General features: G+C 36.4%; 1 protein-coding gene and 1 long non-coding RNA gene across 3 annotated transcripts; one reads left to right on the top strand and one right to left on the bottom strand.

Moving 5' to 3' along the window:
* Positions 1-563: 563 nt before the first annotated feature.
* On the bottom strand, positions 564-22760 carry LOC18448880 (homogentisate prenyltransferase). 2 transcript variants are annotated; one of them, XM_011630497.3, is made up of 10 exons: positions 22397-22760; positions 12142-12263; positions 11876-12022; positions 11200-11425; positions 10565-10638; positions 10357-10449; positions 9260-9377; positions 9050-9112; positions 8673-8705; positions 564-825 (listed from the first exon to the last, which is right to left on the bottom strand). In XM_011630497.3, exons 1-10 carry the CDS (start codon positions 22625-22627, stop codon positions 751-753), a joined length of 1182 nt encoding a protein of 393 aa, XP_011628799.1. In that variant the 5' UTR covers positions 22628-22760; the 3' UTR covers positions 564-750. The 2 variants fall into 2 exon arrangements, with proteins under 2 accessions (XP_011628799.1, XP_011628800.1); XM_011630498.3 differs by lacking the exon at positions 9050-9112.
* Positions 6399-8547, top strand: LOC148782745 (uncharacterized). Its single transcript, XR_016053036.1, has 2 exons — positions 6399-6632; positions 6679-8547. It is a non-coding gene; the product is annotated as an uncharacterized LOC148782745 (long non-coding RNA).
* Positions 22761-23129: the final 369 nt, after the last annotated feature.

Here is a 23129-nt window from a genome sequence, read left to right on the forward strand (position 1 = left end):
AACCACAGCTTGATGGCTCACCTGACCCCATGAAAGTGGTGTTGGAAGTGGCGAATGGTGATGGAGAGAGAATGCTGGTGAGGTCATCTCTGCATCATTGTCCTCTCTGTGTCATTGTAGAATCACATTGGACTATGGTTTCCCAGAGTCCTATGGATTGAAGTGAACTTTCACCCAATGCATGAAACCCTAAGGTTTTCCGTAGTGCCGCTTTTTTGGTAAAGATGGCTACAATGTCCAAGGACCTTTGGGACTGAACATGTCTCATATTGGAGTAATAAGGAACCTAGGGATACTTCTTGCAATTCAGTTGTCTTCAATCAAATCACAAGATGCAACACATTCAATACTGTTCAGCAATGGGTATGTTTTAGTTTTACTATGTCCTACATAACTTTTCAATAAGTCGGATTCCATCACTTTGTGCTATTTGTCCATTGAAAATCTCACAATGATCTAAAGATCTTTGTGACCTCTGCATGTCCTACATGTTCTTCAGTACTGTCTAATGAGATTATTTGCTGTTGTCAGATGGAATCCATGCATTTGTGATGAGTCAGTGGTGATTCAGATGTTTTCAATCATGAAGCAATTTGTTACAACAAATTTCAACTGGGCATTAACAAACACTTCGCGCTTCCCAAATTATGTAGTTTCCAGTCCATGCGTAAAAAAAAATTCCAAAAAGAAAAAAAAAAGGGATACAAAAAGATGTTGTTTTCCATCAAATTATACAACTGTGATCCCATGCTAAATAAAAGGGAAAATGATATATTCAGCATAGAATAGGTTCCAGATAAAACGATAGAAACTTGATATTGATTCCTGCAAAATGAAAAATAAAACTAGTTAGTTTTCACAAATTATACTCTAAAGCCCAGAACTTCCTGACCCTTTTTCTATTTTCTCCATTTAATGATTGAAGACTGAGCATACAAATGCAGAGTCACCAGAACCAAAGGAGAGCCCACAGATAGCTTTAGCTTCACATTATCAATAACTAAAGATATAGAGAGCATATTAGATAAAAGACAACAGAATTGTTCAAGTGTTAACATCAGACAAAGCCATCATTGTTATTTGAGAAAATAATGTAACCTGCCTTAAAGAATAATCCCTGCATGCATGCACATGCACATGCACACATGAAAACATATATACACAGATAGACAACAACCTCATGATAAACATATCAAGAAATTTATATACATAGATCAACCGGACGTAGAAATTACCTAGGATGCAAACGCAATAGTGTCGAAAATTTCAACTTACTCTTTAACTAAATTCTTACCAACTTCAAATAGACATAATGACCAAAAAGTGATCAAGCAAAACACAATGAACAAAACTTTTGATTTATCGATATTCTTGGAAGGATATTCGAGTTTTAGGTGTGCATAAGCACTTTCATCCTTTGGCAAATATGGTGTACTATCATCTCATAGGACACTTCGTAAATATAAGGGAAAGGGTGCAACAGAGGGCAGGGTTGTTTCTTCCCTTGCCAACAGGCCAAAGAGATAAAGGTAATCTAATGCCATTGCAAGGGATTTAATAAACATCTCAGTTTATGCATAACTGAATGCACATTCGACAATAAGGATAGTTGCTCATCTCGCCCGCTCCGTCTCTCTACAATCTCTCTGTGCTAGCCTGATGCCTCTCTGTGCTAGCTCTATGCCCTCTCTCTCTCTCAAACTTCAAGTAGCTCTACACCATTTCCCTCTTTTCCCAGGACCTCTCCCCCTACTCTCTCTCTACCCATCAAGACAGCGCTCTATGCCTTCTCTCTCCTCTGGAAGAAGAAATTACTGGCATGTGACCTCTCTCTCTCTCTCTCTCACACACACACACACGCACACACAAGTTTCATTCGTTTCCTTTTCTTTTACTCTTAAATATTCTATAGATTTTACTGATTCTTACAAGGAAAAATCTATAGATTTTGCTAATCTTACAAAGAACAAAAAAAATCTTATTAATTTTATAGAGTAAAATATTCAGATTTATAGACTTTCTCGAGCCATCCTCATCAGTCCAATAAAAGTCTTTCTTCCCTTCCCAACCACCGATATGAAAATTTGATGCTGCTATCTATTTGATATTTATAGAATTAGAATCGTTGTTAAAAATGTGTCCAGTTGTGGTGTTTGAAATTCCAATGCAAGCCCATCTCACCAGCTATAGCTATAGAGGTCAAATGGGAAGGTGGGCTCCTGGCTTGAAGCATGAATCAGATTAAATGAACCATCAGAAGGATATTTATTCGATAAAGACCGGTAGTTCCAGACTCTCCAATCTGAATGAACATCCGGTGAAGAATAGCCTGATAAACCAGTGGGGGATCTTATTAATTTTATCGAGTAAAATATTCAGATTTTACTAGTTTACAGAGAGGAAAATTTATACTGTACTAACTTGACAGCCTAAAATTTATATTTTACAGAATTTTATATGGGAAAATATATTATTTTTACTGCATTTTACATATTAAAATATAAGCTACTGATTTTGCAGAGTCTTACAGAGTAAATTTTATAGATTTTACTGATTTTACATGGTAGAAACTATTCTATAGATTTTACGGAGTTCTACAAAAGTAAAATCTATAGAGTTTACTAATTTTACAGAGTATAATCTATAAACTTTATTGAGAGATGGGGTCAAAGCAAAAAAATTGCTAAGGCATTTCATTTATGAGGTCAAATTTGTTGGTGTGAACTAGGAATTTGTAGTCCAGAATTTATTTATTTATTTTTATAAACTTAACCTTAAATTGAAGTAAAAGCTGGGCAATCCACACAGCGGATGCTCCAGAGAAAAGTTAAAAAAATTTGTAGTCCAGAAGTTACAAATTAGGTTTGAGTGTGCACTTCATTTTTCTGCTTGCATGTGCCTATTACGTTGAATTTCGTCCCTTCCTACTGTAGATATGTATTTCCTTTCAATTCTGTGCTCTTTTTATTGGTATGTGTTTCCTTTCAATTCTATGCGTATTGTATTGGTATGTGAATTTGTAACTTGCATTTCAATTGATGTTCCTCCAGAAGTAGGGATTCTGTTGTCCAACTTGCATGGTTTTGGGATTTATAATGTTGCATTTTTTACGTATGCTATCATCATTATGTTTTATTACTTGGAATTGCCTTTGTTTCCCTTCTTCTTATCTGCTTTGTATTATGAAATTGACCTGCAGTTCAAAAGTAAGCTCAAAGTGAGCTGTTTGAACCTCATGATATATAAAGCTATTAGGGTTTTCATCAGCTCTTTAGTGGGCATTACTGATTTCATCCTCTCAACATGAGTGAGTAAAACCTAAAATCTTTTGTTAGTGCTGATAAGCCCATTTAAATGGATATTTATTATGCTTCAGATGCACATATTGTACTTTTAGCCTGGTCCATTGATTTAAGCTGACAATAACTTGTATGTATAGTAAATAAAAAAGATTAATTTGGTATTTTCATGACAAGACAGATCATGGAATCTGTACAAAATTCACGGCACTATACACTTGTATTCAGTCATATATACAAATTCTCTCTTTTGTTTTATGGAATGCAAGAAAGTAGTCAAGTGGTGAAAGGGTTTATAACTGAAATAAATTCTTGGTGCATCAGCGATACAACAAGTACAGGCGTTACTTGAAAATACATTTGAAATTGGTAGCCCCAATTAATTATAGCCACTCTACTCATTTGGACAGCACTACTAAGTGCATGCAGATCACATGTGGTTGAATTGTGGGGAAAGAGTATATCATTGTAAGAGATCAAATGTGATGAGATACGTCAGTTGGAGTCACTCCTATCAATTATGTCAGTCAGTTATGCAAGTTAGGTACTCATTTATGCGAGTTGGGATCACATTTATGACGGTTGGAGTATCTCCAATCACTTACACCAGTCAGATATGTGGATCTCCCACCCATTATGCCAGCCACTTATTCAAATTAGGTGACTCTTTGGAATAGATCTCCCATTAGTACTCGAATTTTTTGGGAATTATATTACCAAGTTGTATGATTTTAACTGAATAAAGAAATTGCATTACCAAGTTGTATGAACTGAATTGAATAAATGAAAGATTGTATTACCAATTTTACAATTAGGAACATGGTACCAGGATCTCTCAACCAAGGGGTTGATCCCCCTCTAGTGAGGGGGGTCTTGCTCCTCTGTGATTTTTAAACTCTGGGATCCCAAACCTTCTTACGAGGGATTGAAATCCTGAGTTACACAGGATCCAAATTCCTTAGTATCATATCTGAGTGTTCACTGGTAAACTGAACCGAGGTTCCACCAGCATGGCATGAAGATTCCCTGTGTTGAATACTCTAGTAATAGGTCACGAGTTCGACCTTGAGCTTCAACTTAATGCTAAGCAACGGCTATTTTGCATAATCAGTTATGTATTATATAATACTCTTTTTTTCTTTGAGGGAACAGCATTATGTAATATAGTAGTTTGCATGTTTTGTTTACAAATTTTATTTCCAAAGGTGGTAGACTATCATGTCCCTCTTGGCCTCTTTAATATTGAACTTAATACTTAATTAATCCTTTTATATTCAACATAGATGGATGGTCATGATTGTCATCACATTTCATAGAGTCTAAACTACACTCAAAGAATTAAAAATTAAAACTTTATACAATGATTGGATGTTCTTAATTTTTTATAGAGCTTCAATTTCCTTGAATTACTTAATTAAAATATAAAGAACAGTCAAACGAATACAAGAATATTAAATTGTTATAGATTGCATTTCTATCAATTTCTCATATAATTCTATTTTTAAAATTTCATTAATTATTTCTAATATTATATGGATTCATGGACTGTTCTCCAGACCTAGGGACCCTAGATAAGTGCACTCCAGGACCTCAATTTCTAACCAAATGGAGCTCAGACATATAGAACTTATCATTTGATCCCTAGAAGTTGGGATTGAGCTTTCTAACAAACTAGGATCTCAATCCATAAATTTTGGGGTGTACGGACTTGCAATCCCAAACCTAGGGACCGTCTAGCCTTTCATGATTCCTTGTACCCGATCCAATCCTGAAACCAGTCCAGATCCCAATCCCGGTAACTATGATTTCAAATTCAAGGGAAATTATAGTGCCATTATATTTGAATTATTATTAGGTGAACAACTATGTATTTCATAAGAAAGGGAGTGAATCAGTTACGATAAGGATATCATGTGTTCATGTTCACTAGAGCATGGAGATGGGCTAAGACAAAGACATAAATAATAACAGCACCAATTTATCAATAGTGAAAACAAAAACTTCAATGAGCCATCTACTTTGCTAGTAACCCAATGAATGGACAACGATTTAGATCGCATTAGTATTTAACAAATAAGAACCTCTCATGGATTAATTGCACAATGAAGGGTTCGAACTGGCTAATTTCCAGAATCTCAGAATCCCAGGTTGACTTAAACAAGGGATATTATGATCAACAAGAATCTAGACATGTTATCAAGCAAGCTACTTGCCAGTGCCAGGTCTCTAGAGTTTCAAGATTAGTCTAAACTGCAGGAGACAGGATTTCAAGATCCCTAGTGTTTTCCAGATCCCCGCTGTCAAATGTGCCGTAGGATATCAATGAATTTCTTTATGAACCAGATTGCATATCAGTTTTCAAACATTACTAGTTTGTACTGAGATTCTGTGCAAGGTTCTAACCATATAAGTGCTAATGTTCGGATATTCAAGAATTTGTTTATAGATTCTTCCCAAAAGATAACATTTGAACTTTGCCCATGCCAATTTTATGCCAGAAAATGCAGTTGTTTGCATCCCATTGAATCTTTTACGTATTGCATATGGGGTAGGTTATGGTACTCATGACGAGTATACTGAAAGCCTAGCCAACTGCCATATGAGTGGGGGTGAGATGGTACACCAAACAAGCAGTAAAGAGCTATAAAATCAAACCAGCCACCAGATCAACCTAACCTGCATATGGGTCCAGGCCAAACCTATATACATCAATACATACATACACATATACAGTGTCCCAGGACACACCCCAGCCAGGGGACTCGCCCCTTGCCGCAGCAAGTTACTCGGCCGAGTCCTCAGGGTTTGGCCAAGTCTAGCACATGGCCTTTTAGCCCTAAAAACTAAAAATTAAAAAATAGAAAATTTTTGAAAAAATAAAAGTGACCAACTGTTTTGATTTAAACATGTAGAGAAAAAATGGGTTTAAAAAAAAAAGTGAATTAGTTTGGGACATTTTTAAAAAATTCCAAAAAAGAGGAAAAATATAGAAATAGTGATTATGGCAAAAACACCACTCACTAATCTATGCCAAATACATCCAAATCATATAAAAAAAAAAGATTATAAAACAATCCAACATTTCTAAATTTTTAAGAATTTTTTCGAATTTTTTTTTTTTTATATCCCTGAGTTGGGGACACAACTCAGGAAACTAGACTTCATCCATAGGGCGAGGCTGAATTACTCACCTGAGTCCAAGTGGCACATTCACATACATACTCATGCACAAATCCCATCTGATCGAGCACAAGCCCCATCTGGTCGAGCACAAGCCCCATCTGGTCGAGCACAAGCCCCATCTGGTCGAGCACAAGCCATGCCGTCTGATAGGTTGGGTCGGGCATACATATATACATATCCGGAGTCCGTCTGATAGGTTGGGTCGGGCATACATATATACATATCCGGAGTCTCATGCACAGACCCCATCTGGTCGAGCACAAGCCACCCGTTTGCAGCCTTAATAGGTTGGGGGTCTCCTGACCTTCCAAAGACTTTTCCCTTTTTATCATTCTCCCAAATTTCATCTATGTAGGCCTCCCTACCTTCCATACCTATTCTCTATTTATCAATCTCCCAAAATTCATCCATGTATTCTTTCTCTCTCTCTCCCCCCACCCCTTCTCTTTCCCCATGTCTCCATGGCCTGAACCTCCACTTTTCTGGAAGCGGGGAAGGCATCTTACGTAGAAAAGATGTTCAATGCAAGGTTGAACTCCAGTGCTAGTTGTCTTAAGGAAATTACTTTTACCTATCTTGCAAGTGAATTCGGGAAGAGAAAGAAAGATGCAAGACTGAGGGAGGACGTTATTTTCATGAAGGTAGATGGGGTAACTATTTTACATCCCCATATAAAAGGTTGTGTGCACTTGTAGTTTACTGACGACACAAGTTTATTCTGCAAGCCAAAAGAAGATTAATTGGATAACCTATGGTCGTTCTTACAGTGTTTCGAGCTGACATCAGGGTTGTGCACCAATATCTCCAGGACTAAATTGAGAGGGATTAGGGTGGAAGATCAGGAACTTGAATCTCTTACTCACAGGGTGCGGTATGGAACTGACAAACTCCCAAACAAATACTTGGAAGTACTTTAGATGTGGGGAAGCCTCCAAAGAACCAAGGGGATGATACAATTGAAAGATTCGATAGAAAGTTGACCTCTTGGAAGACTTATTTCTTCTCTCTGGGAGGAAGAATTAATCTAATAAAATCAACCATTTCTAACCTCCTGACCCACTCTATATCTCTTGTCTTAATGCCTAAGCTAATGGTTGACAGGATCGAGAGAAATTCTGTGGAAAGCAAGCTCCAATGAACGCAAGTTTCATTTGGTCAGTTGGGAGCCATATGCAGGCTCAAAAGGTTAGGGCGTTCAGATATTAGGAAAATAAAGGAGATGAATATAGCCCTTCTGGGAAAGTGGTTGTGGCACTTCTCGAAGATCACAGATCACTTTCGAGGAAGATGATCAGTGGAAACTATTGGAAGGAAAACATGTGTGGTGAAAGCTCTGGGCAAAGGGAGACAAGAATCAGGGATTTGCAAGGAAGTAGATTCAGTAAGGAGGATGGTACTGAAACAAGTAAGAATGAAATTTTGTTAATTAAAAAAAGTTTTGTTAGACAATTTGAAAGTCGTCCTCTAGGGATCTACCTAAAACCTTCATTAAACATCAACTTATGCTACTTATAATACAAATTATTTTTCCCCGTGGAGATGTTGAAAACATGAAAACTGGATCAAAATGCTCACCCTGTCATTAATAGAGGAAGTCATAAAGTTGGAAATCAAGCACGTAATGGTTGACATATTGGAACTGAATTCAAGTAAAAAGAAAATTACTAAACCCAATATACAAGAAAATGCAGCAACTTCCAAGTTATTGTCAGATCAACATGAAACTCAGCGGAAAAATTTCCGCACGAGAGCATTCCAACCCTTAAAAGCTTCCCAACTGGATGAAACTGTCCAAATGCTAACCAAAAATATCATAAAAAAGAGGGAAAATTTGTCGGAAGTTCATGATAAACTAAGCAATCACTCAGATGACAGGCTTTGAAGAACCTGGGCTATGACATTGTAAAACCACAAGAAAACTTCAATATATAAAGAAAACTTCAATATATAAAGAATTGTGTTGCCCGACAGAAACTAGACTTCAATCTCAAAAGACTAAATATCTCTAGAATAAGAAAATAATACAGGATTCATAAAATTGATTGCATCTATAATGCAAAGAATACAAGAGCACAGAAAACCTAGTGTTAACAGTAAAACAGAGTTAGCTTTAGGGTGTTCTCTCACTAAGAAAATCAGATGTGTTTCTTTCAAAAAACACAACTCAAACATCAGTAGATTAGGTCATACCTTGGTATAATTTGCCTTTTCCAACACCCATGACTGAAGCCAAAAAGAAACACAAATAATTAGCATTCACCAAGAACACAATTAGTTCCAACATTAAAATGATCATATTGGACCAACATGTTTAGTATTATTAATATAGAAAAGTGAACACAAGATATCAATGTCCACAAAAAACTGCAGATTTGGTTCCAAAAGAGAAATAAAGTTACAATTTTTAAAATTTATATCATGACTTTGTTCATGCAACTTTTTGAAGCATAAGCCATTAAAATGAGAACATCCACTTATTTTTCTGTGCAATGGGGATCATTGCATTTGAACTGAAACGAGAACACAAAGAAATAAAAACTAAAAAGCAACCATATGTAAAAAAAAACCTGAAATATCAAAGACAGTCCTAATATGGAGTGAGTTGCTATCATCAAATTTCGCCTGAAAGCCTACAAGAAAAAATAAATTTCATTGAAGTGGTGGACTAAATGGTTACAATCATTTTGTACCCAAAGGAAAAATCATATTGTATGGGGTCTCATATAACTCCAAACTGAAAAGGTCAAAAACATTGGATCCATGGAAAAATAATCTACCTGAGGCATGTAAGCTGCAGCCAAAATGGCACCAACGTAATTTACCAACAGAAGACCAGAACCTAAAAATGCAACATTCCTAACACCAAGTGTGGTTGCCAAGGTTGATATCTTGAACCTGGAAGGATATCACAATTGGATGAACCCGATAAATAACATAGCAGCAAGTAAATGCATGCACCCATTCAGAACATTCAACATTTGCTACTATTACAAGACTACCCTGAATATTTATAAAATTACTAGAAAGAATGACAAGGTTAGGAGGTGTGAGTGGGTTCAAGTGGAAGGCTCAGAAAGGGAAAGGGATAGGCCCAAAAGGTCATGGTTGGAAGTAGTGAGAAAAGATATGTAGACTTATAGCCTCATTGAGAGTATGGCCCTTAATAGAGCAAAATGACAGACCAGGATTCGTGTAGCCGACCCCAAAAAGTTGGGAAAATAACTGCATTCATTGATTTGTAAAGAATATACAATTTTTGGTAATAACAAAAACTGATAAGTACATAATTACAAAATTTGATGGCAAAGAAATAGGGACTGCTCTCCGAGAGAAACTTAGATTATTAATAAATCATTGCCATTGAAAGGGGATAAAAGAAAGAACGCATTACCTTGGAAGTCAGTAAATACATAAATGTGATATCCAATCTTATCTATCTTAGTCTAACTATACAATAGCAGTAGTCAGCCAGTTCATGCAAAATCTAACAAGAAATCAGCATAACAGTCCGCCATAAGCATGCTATACATCCTTAACTCTTTTATAGGAAAGGGATTACTACTGTTTTCTTCTTCTACACCTTTTGAGATGTAGCATTTTCAAATGTTAATCATTTCAATTCAATCACCTAATATTGTGAAGAAGTAATAGATTATGAAAGTGCAGCTACTGAAAGTTGCTAAGTCCTAGACATACAATTATACCTTAGACCTTCACATGCTGCAGTTACTTGAGAACATTATCAACCATCATTGAATAATAACTATGAGTACTTGCAATCAAGATTCAATTAAAACCTTTGAAAGCTTGTCACATAAAGGAAATAAGGAACAACAATACCGCATTTGTCCAAAATGTCAACAACCGCACTTACTTGCGATCTCCCTCAACATCAGGAAGATCCTTCGTTATGGCAATCACCAAAGCAAACAATGTTACAAAAGTTGTGATGAAAACTATAGGCAAACTGCAGACAAAGATACAACAAAAATGATACACATGTCACCAGTTTTATTATTCTCGGCTAAATAAAACAATTTCACTTCATCAATAACTGGAATAAACAACCACTAACATATCACCTCCACTCAAATGGGAGACCGAGAGAAGCCCTAGTAGCATAATATACGCCAAAGTTTAGAAGGAAACCGCGTACCTGGAGATTTCAAATTTTCAAAGTAATGAGAAAAAATGATAAATACTCTTTAGCATGAATACAACATCTCAAACCATAATATGAAAAAATAAAATGCACCAAGAACAACCCTAAGCATTGGCATAATGGACATGTAAATAGTGAACATTAAATCAAGATTAAATATAATATTAATATCCCACAAACTCCATAAAATAAGTTTGATTTAAAAGACCAAAGATGAGCCAAGAAGCACAAATATTTCAACATTCAATTCATAAAAATTGTTTGCATTCAATACAAACGTAGAATGCCAATGGACTACTCATTTTTACAATTTACTTTAATCACTTTAAAAGCAAAGCCCTGTAGATAAGTAATCCCATATGCCTATCATCAAAGAAATAATTGGTACTTGACGTGCTGTAAAGGAAAAGTGAAGTTACCAAATTGTCCAACAACCAATGAATAAATGATTCAGACAGTAGTTATGTTCTTAATATTCCAAATATCGTTACAGAACAAAAACCATAACAACAGAAGAAAAAAACAAAAAACAAAAAATATTAGTGAAGAACTTACAGTAGCAATGATAAGAAATGCGGCAACAGGAAACCTCTTCATTCTAAATGGTGGAACAGAATAGATAGTGCCAAGGAAAAGGCCAAAAGTGTAGAGTGCCGTGATGAATGGACCAAAGTTCATTCCGACAATCAGAAGACCGGCTGAGGCAAAAAATATAACTAGCAACCATGCTGACTTAACTGACAGATCCCCAGCAGCTATAGGTAGGAAAGGTTTGTTTACCCTGGCATGGTATTCTTTATCAGCAGAAATTCTTTCCGAAATATTTCAGTAAGGTCGCGAGAAACAATAGCATACATCAAAAGGAAACTCATAAAGTAGTACAACTAAATCTATCATCTCTACTAAAAGTGGGTTTGGAGATTGGTGGTGTGTCATATTGTATTCCTAAAATGCCCCTGCTTGAATAGGTGAACCCAAAGAAGATGACTCTTTTGTATGCTATTATATATTTGATTATTCCATTATAAACAAAGAAGGCATTGTTAGAAAAATGCCCCTTCGTGATGAAATTTGAAATTTGAAGATTTTAATTTTTAAAAATTGTGTATTATCACAAAGCTTTCTTTTTAAAGTTATGGTTTTACCCTATGTATTTCATTTCCATTTACTTAATCATATCTCTCTCATCAGCATGTGCAGTGTAACCCAAGTTGCAAGATGTAATACATACTTGTCAATCCCAATATCGTATATTTGATTAATTCCAACTATATATCCATTTCCACATAAGAGAGCAAATAGTCCACAGAGTGCCTTAAGTAGCAATGACCAATCAATCAGCTGTGAGTTCTCAATCAGGGCCCGAGCAACCAAAGCCCTGCAAAAGTGATCAGAAGAGTTAAGAACATGCAGAGGAAACTTCAGACCACAAATTCAGGAAAGAATTGAGAATGCAAGTATGAAAGTGAAATAGATTTAGGAATCCAAATAACTTACGTCGACCCAAGTGCAGTACCTCGAATTGTATGAGGCCTTAGAAATCTCCAACATGCATCTCTAAACTCTGAAAGTTTATTCAATGAGGGATCAGGTCCACCAACTCCAATTTGAGTACTGGCCTGGACAGTTTTAAAATCCATTTAAATGCAAAATAAACTCGATAGGAGGCACATGAATTTCTGACCATCACAATTATGCATTAGCTACCTAGATGCATGAGATGCAGACCTCAACCAATAGAAAGCCCATGGAACATATTCATAATTCCAAATTTCAACAATCAGAAGTAGCAACAGAATGAGACAATTGTTTTACATCCTAAGATATCAAATTCTTTTAAGTTCCAACCTTAAAATGGATACTGAAATAAAGACAAAATGGAGCACTCTACACCTCTTCTGCTTCAAGGGTTTGAAATTTTAGAAATAAGCCAACAAGATAAATGATTCTTAGTTTCAAATCATGCTTAGGACATCAAACTTTGAAAAGATGGAAAACAATATTCAGTCATTTCTATGAACTTGGTTTTTGATGGAGGGCAAAATTATTTTTTCTATGAACTTAGTTTTTCATGGAGGGAAAAATTAATTTTATTTTTAATTTTTATTCAATTCCAAAATATTTATATTTTAATTTTAGTTTTAAGATTTATTTACAGGGTTCTTAAGTTTTCTAGGGCTTCTAGGTTTTTTTTATATTTTTATTTACCGCTCATGGGTATTGTTCAAGCGTTACTATTTATAGGGGTATTTATGAAATTTTAATATTATTTAGGGGTATTTTAGTGTCTTAAATGTTTACTTGGATCTTAAATGTTTACTTGGATCTGAGTGAAATTTGGAAGGCTTTTGTTATTTGAGTGAAATTTTATTTTATGAAAAGAAGAGAGAGCTGCTGCTTCTCCTGGCTTGATTTACGGCCATGATTTTTCACCTTTATTGTAGATTTACTTGTTTGAGGATTAGGAAAAATGTTGGATTTAACTTTCCACCTATCCCTCCTACATCAAATTGGTATCAGAGCCCAGGGTTTCTTCAACAACAAGGCCAACGAATTACAACCAAATTTTGGGTTTGCTGATTTTGGCCCAAGTTTTGCCAAATCAGACTAGATCTTACTTATTTCGGTAGGTTTTTGTTAATCATCTGCCTAGGGTTTGTGATTTCCCCAACCTTGACGAGAAGAAGGGACCATGGGAGGGGGGGTTGAGACCCGCTCCGTGATCACAGAGATGATAGAATTGAGGAAATTGAAAGACAAGCTCAGCAACTAATGCAGCAGTTCGTGAACCTCAATAATGGGCAAGACGGTGATCTTTCAGCCTAAGAGGATCTCATGTACAAGCCTTCTCACTTTCTCCTCATGGGGAGTCAAGTAATAAGGATAGCGAAAAAAGACTTAGAGGTGAGGAACATCTCTCTAGGGTTTTTTATTTGAAGGATGAGATTCTTGATTTTGACATAGATTACATAAAAAATCAGCAAGTTATAGATTTGGATTCACCACCAATCTTCAATACATACTCCAATGAATTACAAAATTGTTTAGGGGATCCAATCTATAATAAGGATCAAGATGATGATGAAGATATTTTGGAAGAGGGTGAAAAATATAGAGAGAAGGCAGTAGAAGGACTGATCCAAATCATGACCTTTGAAGATCTCATTAATATCGAAGAGGTAGAGCATTCAATAAACTTAGGGTACTGGAATCATAGTAGAGTAGTGGAAGTGTGGTCGACTCATACATCGCAAATTAAGGTCACGAAAACCTCTAAAGACCAGAAAATTGGGTTTGAAGTTTCCTATAAAAGTTTCCAATGGGAGTTCAAGGATAAAGCATATTTGATAAATTTGCATTGATTCCTCAATATACATATCAAGATCCGTTTCTTGAGGAATTCTTTTTACCACGAATAATATTTGAGCCGACAAAGAAAAAGAAAGTTGAAGAAGGTGGTTTTAATGTTGAATTCATCTTAACACACTTTAAAACTTGAAGACGAGTTTTCTCCAACCAAGGGAGAATAATGAAGGGAAAAATTGTTTTTAATTTTAAATTTTATTCAATTTCAAAAAATTTATATTTAGTTTTAAGAATTATTTTTAAGGTTTTTAAGTTTTCTAGGGATTCTAGGGTTTTTCTTATATTTTTTATTTACTATTTATGGGTATTGTTCATGTTACCTTTCATGAGTATTGTTCACAGGTTACTATTCACAGGGGTATTTTTAGTATTGTTTAGGGGTATTTTAGAGTCTCAGTTGTTTACTTGGATCTCTATTTAAATTTAGGGTTTCGTAACCTTATAAAAGGTTAGAAGTCACATTTGGGAGGCTTATGTTATTTGTGAGTGAAATTTTATTTTATGAAAAGAAGAGAGAGCTTCTTCTTCGCTTGGCTTGATTTACAAAGATGATTTTTCTCCTTTATTACTGATTTACTTGTTTGAGGATAGAATTGAAGCAGAAGGACTGAAAAAGGCCAGGAGTAGGCCCAAAAGGATGCGGTTGGAAGTGATCCGAAAAGATATGGGGATTTATGGCCTCACTGAGGGTATGGCCTTTGATAGAGTGAAATGGTGGACCAGGTTTTGTGTAGCCAACCCTAATTAATTGGAAAAAAGCTATGATGATGATGAAGACTTGTTTGAGGATAGGGAAAAAAAGGTGGATTTGATTTCCCAACTTTCCTTCCCGCATTAGTTTTACATGGAAAACTGGAAACTGTCATGCTACAAAGGAAGTCCTAGCTGCTCATTTAAGTATTTAATCAATGAAAACAACTTCAAATGAGGAAAAGAGACTCACATTACAAGTTCAGTCACAGATTTCATTGTTATCACTGTAGAAAAGTTAATTCCAACTCAAGCACCTATATATACAGCCCTATTCATGTTTGTATCAAGAATTACCAATTCATCATCATCATCCAAGCCTACCCAACTATTTGGGGTCGACTTAATGAGAATTACCAGTTGCTTATTGTAATTAGTTTCAAGACATAAACTTATGCAATACAACTAAAGAGATACGGATAAACAGACACAATCTCCAACATGCAAACTTAGTGGGAAACTCTAGTAAGTACTAGGTGGGAATCGGTTCGACCTGAACCAAGTCTAGGCCTTGACACAGCGGGTCTTGTCTGGGTCCAATTGACTTGGACCTGACCAAGGTTCGGGCCTAGGTCGCTACAATCCAAACTGACCCCGATATATTTGTATATTAATAATATGTAACTTATATATTAAAAATATGTTAAATATAATATTATAACATTCAACAACATTTGATGTCTTGACACTGACCTGATCCGACCCATCAATGTCAGTTCCAAGGTCCAATTAATTTGGACCCGACCTGGGTCTAAGTCAGGCCAAGGTCTCACCTAGACCCTATAGGTCGAGATTGATCTGGACCGAACCCAACCTATTTACAGCCCCTGTAAGTACAGAGAAACAAGCATGAAAATAAACCTTTGCATTTAAAGTTACAAGAATAAATTGAAGAAAAATTTTAGAGGGATGAAGACACAACTCATCTAGGATTCCTTTGAAACATGCACTTGCAGATCAGATGGTTCTACAACCCATTTTGGAGTAACGGCTCATCTAGGATTCCAGTCTTTTTCATGAAGTTAAATCTAATATTTAAGAAATGTTTGGGGATTCCTAGTGGAATGTATCATCAGGATTTAAGCATAATTACATAATCTATTTGCCATGTCCCTACATATAATGTGTTGAGCCTACTAAAGAGCGACATCAGGTAGCCTATGTGTCATTATCTTCTGTTCTTCTAACCAAATGGTCATATTGTATGAAGGAAATTGTAGCCTACAAATAATACACTTAAGCAAATTGGACCATATTATTAATGACATTCATGTCTTCTGAGCGTCCAAGTACTTAGGACACAGGTTTGTTCTTTTTGCCTCACCATCCATCTAATGTGTCTATTCAAGCGAGTGAAGAGTGGGCAATAATCTAAATGCCTAAATAAGTTAGAAGCAAACGGACTGACTTGATGTATTATTAGCACTATTATGTGTATGGGTGTCCACATCAATTGCTCTTAATCCAAAACTTATATATATCTATGAATATGGGTGTCCACATCAATTGAGTGGAATGACACAACAATCTTGCAATCTATGCCACTCCTTTTCTTCTTCTCTTCTTGGTACAAGTTTTTGTAGGGGTTTTTGTGGCTTTAAAGGGCCATGAGATTATGTAAAATAGCAGATTACACACTTCAAAAGGAGTTGTGTGTTGGTTGATTGACCTAGGTTAGGCGGTCCATGGCTTAGGTCATATCAAAAACCCTTACCCCCTAGGCATATGGCGCTACCGTTGAGGGTTTCTAGAAGGTCATCCCTTGCTGAGGTTAGAGAGATGCCCAATGATGTTTTGTACACAAAGAGTACTTCGTGGTCTTCTGAGTGTGGATGTAGGCCTGTGAGAGCGAGGGCTAAAACCTCAACAAACTTCCGCACAATATTTACATGTGACAACCGCATTATCAGAAAGCATCCTTGCAAAGGGTACATGTACATGTGCATAGTGAGAGTCCCTCTTGCACTATAGTGATATGTGCATCGGACTTGTGCTGTGAATAATCAAGTTTTTATCTATTTCTTCTTGTATTTAAGCCCTTGAGGACATTTTGTCATTTTACGTTCTTAAGGGGCATTTTTGTACTTCATGCTTTTATTATTAAAATAAATGATTCAGTGGAGCGTGGGTGTCTATGAGGACACCACCATGACTATTCCCTATTTTGTTCCTCACGTGACTCTCTCCCTCTCTCTCATATATCTCTCCAACCTTGTCTCTCTTCCTATACCTTGATCTTTCTTACACTAAAAAATTTAGCATACTAGTGGGTTGTATTCTAACTTGGCATCAGAGTAAGAGCCTTCAACCCAAATGATGTGATCTGCCTGTGCGAAGATAGCTAATAGCCATATGGTCAAAAACCTAAATTTGTAAAAATCAGGTCTGGACAAAAAAATGATAATAACAACTATTACGGTTCCTTCCGTCTGTGAATTTACTTTGGGATGTGTGGTTCAACAAACCAGATTTGAAAATTTGTACTCGTGCGTCAAACCTAATTTTCATGGATGCACCCTATCTAGATTCAAAATTCAGTTCTGAAAAATTTAAGTCATGCGTCAAATCCTAATTTTCATGGATACTCCCCTGGTACAATTTGTGATGCTGAGGTTGTTATGTTGAACCAAAAACTCTAAAACTGGTATGGAATTTTTTCTTTCTTTGATGTTTCAGACGTGGACATGAGTTGTAAGACTCATAGTTTTTTGAGATCTCTAGTATAGATGGTCTCGGATCTCTGGGTGAAGTGAAATCAAGTAGCTGTTTGTGGCAATCAACAAGGTTTTTTTAGCTGTTTGTGGTAATCAGCAGGGTTTTTGCTATATTTTAGCTGTGTAGTGTGCTAACGCTGGTGCTAGGCTAGCCCTTGCTTCTTGCAAGAAAACAGATGCGCTAATGCTAGCGCTGGGCTAGCCCTTGCTTCTTGCAAGAAAACGGATGCGCTAATGCACCGCGCTAGCCGTTGCTTCTTGGCTTTCGAGCCTATGCTTGCTGGCTTTTTGCTGTTGCAAAGCCTAATAATGGCTTGTCTATGTGTAGCCTATGAGGAACATCAAATCACTCGCTCCTAGGGGGCTTTGTTCGCAACAAGCAAAGCACTCTAGAGGGCTTTGCCTCATATGTCAAATATCAGTGATTCAGAGCATTCTTCTACCACCATCAATACTCAGGGTGTAAACTCACATGGGTATCCTTGTAGAAAACCTTGGATTGCAGATTACAACTGTTAAACTTGATGGGACCAATTATTTGGAATGGTCGCAATGTGCTAAAATGTGTATCGATGGTAGACGGAAATTGGGATATATCAATGGTAAAATTATTGAACCTAAAGAGACAAATCCTTCATATTTAAAGTTGTGAGACTAAAAACTGGACTGTAATGTCTTGGTTATTGCACTCAATACAACCTTCAATTAATAGGGGTTTCCTGTTTCTTCAGACTGCAAAAGAAATCTGGGCATTGGTATAACAAACATACTCCCAAAGCACGAATGCGTCCTGGGCGTACCACTTGAGACAGAGGATATCCCATCTTCGACAGGAGCAGCAGTCTCTAACAGCATATTTTTCTTTACTTTGCAGGCCATGGGAGGAATTAGATCATTATCAAATGTTTAAACCAGTCTGTAAGGAAGATGGGCACCAATACAAGGAGCTCGTGGAACAAATTTGTATATTTGACTTTTTGATGGGATTGAATCCCGAGTTTAAGTTAGCTAAGGTTCAAACTCAGTCAGGATACTCTTCCAACTCTCAAACAAGTATACTCCCTTATACAGAGCGAAGAAAGTAGAAAACGTGTCATGCTGCCTACACAACCAATGGATCGTCCTACTCTTGTCTCTACCTCATTGCCTCCTAAGAACAATAAAGGGAGAGGATCACGAAATTTAGTAACGGGAAACCCAATCAAGGAGATAAAAGTAAGCTAAAGTGCAATCATTGTGGTAGGATTGGTCATTATAAAGAGAATTGCTAGGACTTAGTTAGTTGACCGGCAAAATTCAATTGTCCTGGGAAATTCGATGTACGTAATGCTTCATCTACTGGTGATTTAGCAACTATAAATGCAGATTAGGTACAATTCAATGCAGCTACACCCTCGCCTTCTATCCAAAGGAAGATGATATCAGTCCTTAAGGAGGAAATTGAGAGCCTTCGTCAGTTGTTTGCAAAGTTAGATGGCCCACCAACTACCTTCACATCATCCTTTGCCTACTCAAGTATTCATGCTTCTACTAATCATGGCTCCCTTTATCTTTCTGGACAGTCCTGGATCATTGATTCTGGCCCTTCATATCATATGACTGGTATGTCCCCTTTGTCTTCTTCTTATTCTCCTTGTTCTGGTCGAGACAAAGTTAGAATTGTTGACGGTTCTTTCTCTTCCATTATTGCTAAAGGAACTGTAAATATTTCACCTCAATTGCCTGTATCATCTTTTCTTCATGTTCCTAACTTTGCTACAATTCTAATGTCTATTAGTAACATTACCAAGAGTCTAAATTGTAGTGTAACCTTCTTTCAATCCCATTGCAATTTTCAGGACCTAGATACGATGAAGACGATTGTCAATGGTCATGAAGATGGTGGTTTCTACATTCTTGACCCACCTACTACTACTTCTCAAGCTCTTCAATCCAATACTAATGTTAGTAAGATCGAATTTAGCAGTGGCATCTCTAACTTGGTTATTTGTCTTTTCAATAATTGAAAACTCTACTTCCTAAGTTGTTTACTTCTACAAGTGTGCCAGAGCTTCAATTTGCAGCATGTGAACTTTCAAAACATTGTAGAAACTCTTTTTTACCAGTGATAATAAAAGTATTGTTCCTTTTGCTTTTATTCATTCTAACGTGTGGGGTCCATCTCTTGTGACTTCTATTTTTGGTTATCGGTATTTTGTTTCCTTTATGGATGATTACTCTCATCTTATATGGATCTATTTCATGAAGACCAAAGACGGAGTTTCTAAAATCTTTAAGGTCTTTCATAAGATGATTCATACTAAGTTTGACACCAACATTAAGGTACTCAGGTTGGATCAAGGTGGAGAGTATTGCAGTGGAGAGTTATTGTCCTATATTAAAGAACAGGGCATAGAACATCAGAATTCTTGCTCATATACCCCACAACAAAACGTGGTAGGTGAAAGAAAGAATAGACACTTCTTGGAAGTGAGTCGTGTTGTTCTCTTGAGTATGAATGTGCCCAAGAAGTATTGATCTGAAGTTGTGCTTACAGCACCCTATCTCATAAATTTTATGCCCTCTCGTATTTTAGACTACAAATAGCTCTATAAACTTCTCCATCCTGATCATCCACATTTTAGTGTCCCTCCTAAGGTCTTTGGTTTTGTTTGCTTCACTCATGTTCTTAGTCCAAATCATACAAAGTTAGACCTTAAATCAATGAAATGTGTTTTTCTCAGTTATCCCTCCTCTCAGAAGGGTTACAAAAGTTATGATGATCTGGGAAGAAATTTGTTTCAATGGATATAACCTTTTTTGAATCTACTCCTTTGTTCCCTCTCTCTCTTCAAGGGGAGCACAGTGTGGAAGAAAAGCTCTCATGCTCCCCTTCATGTTCCTAATTTTTCTGACTCAAGAGTGCAGGAGGGCAGTGTAAGGAAGTTTAATGATATCATCACCATCATCGTCATCATCATCATCCAAGCCTTATCCAATTAAAGGAATTAAAAGTCCATACTGTGGAGACTACCGTACCTGAAATACCTCAGAACCAGTCTCATACATCTGATCCAAGTAATCCTACTTCTACTTTCATCAGTTCGCTGTACAGAAAGGTAACATTGTTGTACTTCTCAAGCAGTTCGCAGTTTTGGTTCTTATGAATCCTTGTCTCCTTCATTAACAGGCATCCTAGACTAGCAGTATGATGATGGTACAGCTCAATTTGGAAATCAATTGTTTTTGTGCCTAATGCCAAAAGACACTACCTGAATGATACATTTTCATGGAAAAAGCATTATCAGATATTAATTTTGTGTTTGGACTGAGAACATAAGAGTAAGTTCCTGAACTGAAAACAAGGTAGGCTAGTGCAACATCGATGTAACATCAACTTTGACAGAACAACATGGATGGAGAAGGAATTCGTGATTGTGAATTGCAGAATTTGAGATGGTTTGATGATCCTGTCCTGGGTCATACTCAATAATGCATCAGCTGATCTTCCAGTTCTTCATGAAACGTATTGGACAAATTAAAAATATTAAGCCGTATATACCCAAAGCCTAATAACTATTTACAAGAAACAACCTCCAAGGGAGAATGAACTGTGAAAATATGGAATGCGGACAGTGTATACTGAAAGGAAAGATAGGAGCTTATTTGGAAACTAAAAAGCTCCCCAAATTGATCGTATGCCAGATGAGACATGAAAAATGGTAATCCTTAAAATTCCTTCTTTGGAGTTAGCTTAAACAAAGCTCTGCCTCGTGGAAAATCATACAATACTTCCCACGCCTAAGTACAGAATCAGTAGACAGAAACCATATTAAATTAGGGGAATGCCCAAACATTTCAATTAATGCACCTTTGCTGTTATAATTAAGAGAAATATTTTTTTCTTTTCTGAAAAGGCACATAAATACAAACTGTTGTAAACTTATTTAAGCGAAATAAGCAAAGTATATAAAATTTGAACAAATCAGGTTGGATTTGTTAGCCTATAGTGGTTATAAAATCTAGCTCAAACATCATCTTATGCAAAACACAATCAACTGGAATATTCCCAACAGTTATGCTTATCTTGCAGAGCGAAATCTCGGCTTCAACTATTTATATTTCCGTCCATGGAAGATGTTCATCATTACCATAAAACTAAAGATTTTCAAAAACCAATAGGTCACAAATGTTGAAGATAATTGGTCAATACAGTTAGAACAAAGAATGAGTGGTCTAAATTTAAGTTTGATAGACTGCCAAAAGCAGATTCATGAACTACCAGTTGCAGCGGCGAAATATGTGAGGGATGGAAATGGCAACCTAACCATAATGAAATTGATCAAATAATCAAGCAGAATAAATCAGAGCCCCAAGGGAAGGCATTAAACGTTACAGGGATAGAAGGTGACACAAAATTAGCAAACAGTTCGATTTACAAGAAAGCAAAATTTGCATGGAATTCTGCATGGTGGAAGACATAAAAAACAACAAAAAAAATCAACGATATCTAACTTCCAAGGCAGGGTTTGAACTTTGAAGCTTGGACAGCATATCACCATCTCATATTTATCAGATGATAGTTCTGTATCATAGGAAGCTTTATACATATCTTATCTTCATTTGCAAAAAAGAACCCACCATCTCAATTCACCTCGAATTTCATTGCAGCCAAGGCACTTACTTCACTGCTATATGTATTGTCCAATGCATATAACTACGAGAGAGTGTGAGAGAAATTGCCAAAAAATTAAGACAGCATTAAAAAGTCTATCCTTAAAGCATAAGCTTTAATCAGAGAATAAGAACATTATCAATTCTTTGGGTAATCCAGTTCAGAACACCCATTAAAAATAAATAAATACACTAGGTAACTATGAGTACATCGATGAAAAGATGAATTACCACTTTCCTTAGTGAAGGAGGTGTTTCTTGAAGCTTACCAGAACAGTTCGACGAGCTCTCCCATGGTGGCCCCTGAAGGTTGGGCTCACGTTAAGCGTTGATATAGAAGAAGTGGCAAAACCCAAACTCGAATGCGGAGAAAGAAAGAGTTTGAAGCTCTGTTGAGTATCTGACAGAGGTGGTGGGCCGAGGGGATTGATACTGGGGCGAGAAGAATGTGCGAGAGTGGGAATTCGAGGAGAAGCGAAGGTCGAGAGAACTAAATCCATTGGAGGAGCAGAGGGGATTCCCGTTTCTTACTCCATGCGCCTCCTCTCGCTCCTCCTCTCTCTCTCTCTCTCTCTCTCTGAGCGACAAACCGGCAGTAGACGACACATGGATTTTCTGTGGGTAAGGAACAGCAGTCTTGCATGATTGATTGTTAGTATTTTTATATTCAATTTTTAGATGCGCAGTTTGGACTTTGGAAGGGGGTTTATACCTTAAATTGTAGGATTAAGGTGTATTTCAAAAATCTGTTAGAAAAACATTGTTTTGATGTTAGTGTATTTCAACCTTAAATTTTTCTAACCGATTATTTTGACATTGAGACGTATTGAGATAAAAAATTAAAGATTTTTTAATCTAAAAAATAGTATAAAAATATTATCTAAAGGGTCCATTTTTTAGATTTTTATGTGATTGACTGGACCCGGACTTGAACCTGAAGATTATTCGAGTCCATTGCCACCGTATGACTATGAGTTTTTTTTTTTCACTTTTTTTAGTATT

Source organism: Amborella trichopoda, chromosome 3, assembly GCF_054954075.1.
Source record: "Amborella trichopoda isolate Santa Cruz 75 chromosome 3, AtrichopodaSantaCruz75HAP2 v2.0, whole genome shotgun sequence".
In the NCBI taxonomy this organism is placed as follows: domain Eukaryota; kingdom Viridiplantae; phylum Streptophyta; class Magnoliopsida; order Amborellales; family Amborellaceae; genus Amborella; species Amborella trichopoda.

What these genes read in the sequence shown, in the direction of transcription:
- LOC18448880 (XM_011630497.3), bottom strand. Translation starts at nt 22,627, where the DNA reads ATGGATTTAGTTCTCTCGACCTTCGCTTCTCCTCGAATTCCCACTCTC. An exon ending in GGTACTGCACTTGGGTCGAC is followed by an intron (nt 12,023 to 12,141) that starts GTAAGTTATTTG and finishes TCACTTTTGCAG; the next exon opens with GGCTTTGGTTGCTCGGGCCC. An exon ending in TACGATATTGGGATTGACAA is followed by an intron (nt 11,426 to 11,875) that starts GTATGTATTACA and finishes ATACCATGCCAG; the next exon opens with GGTAAACAAACCTTTCCTAC.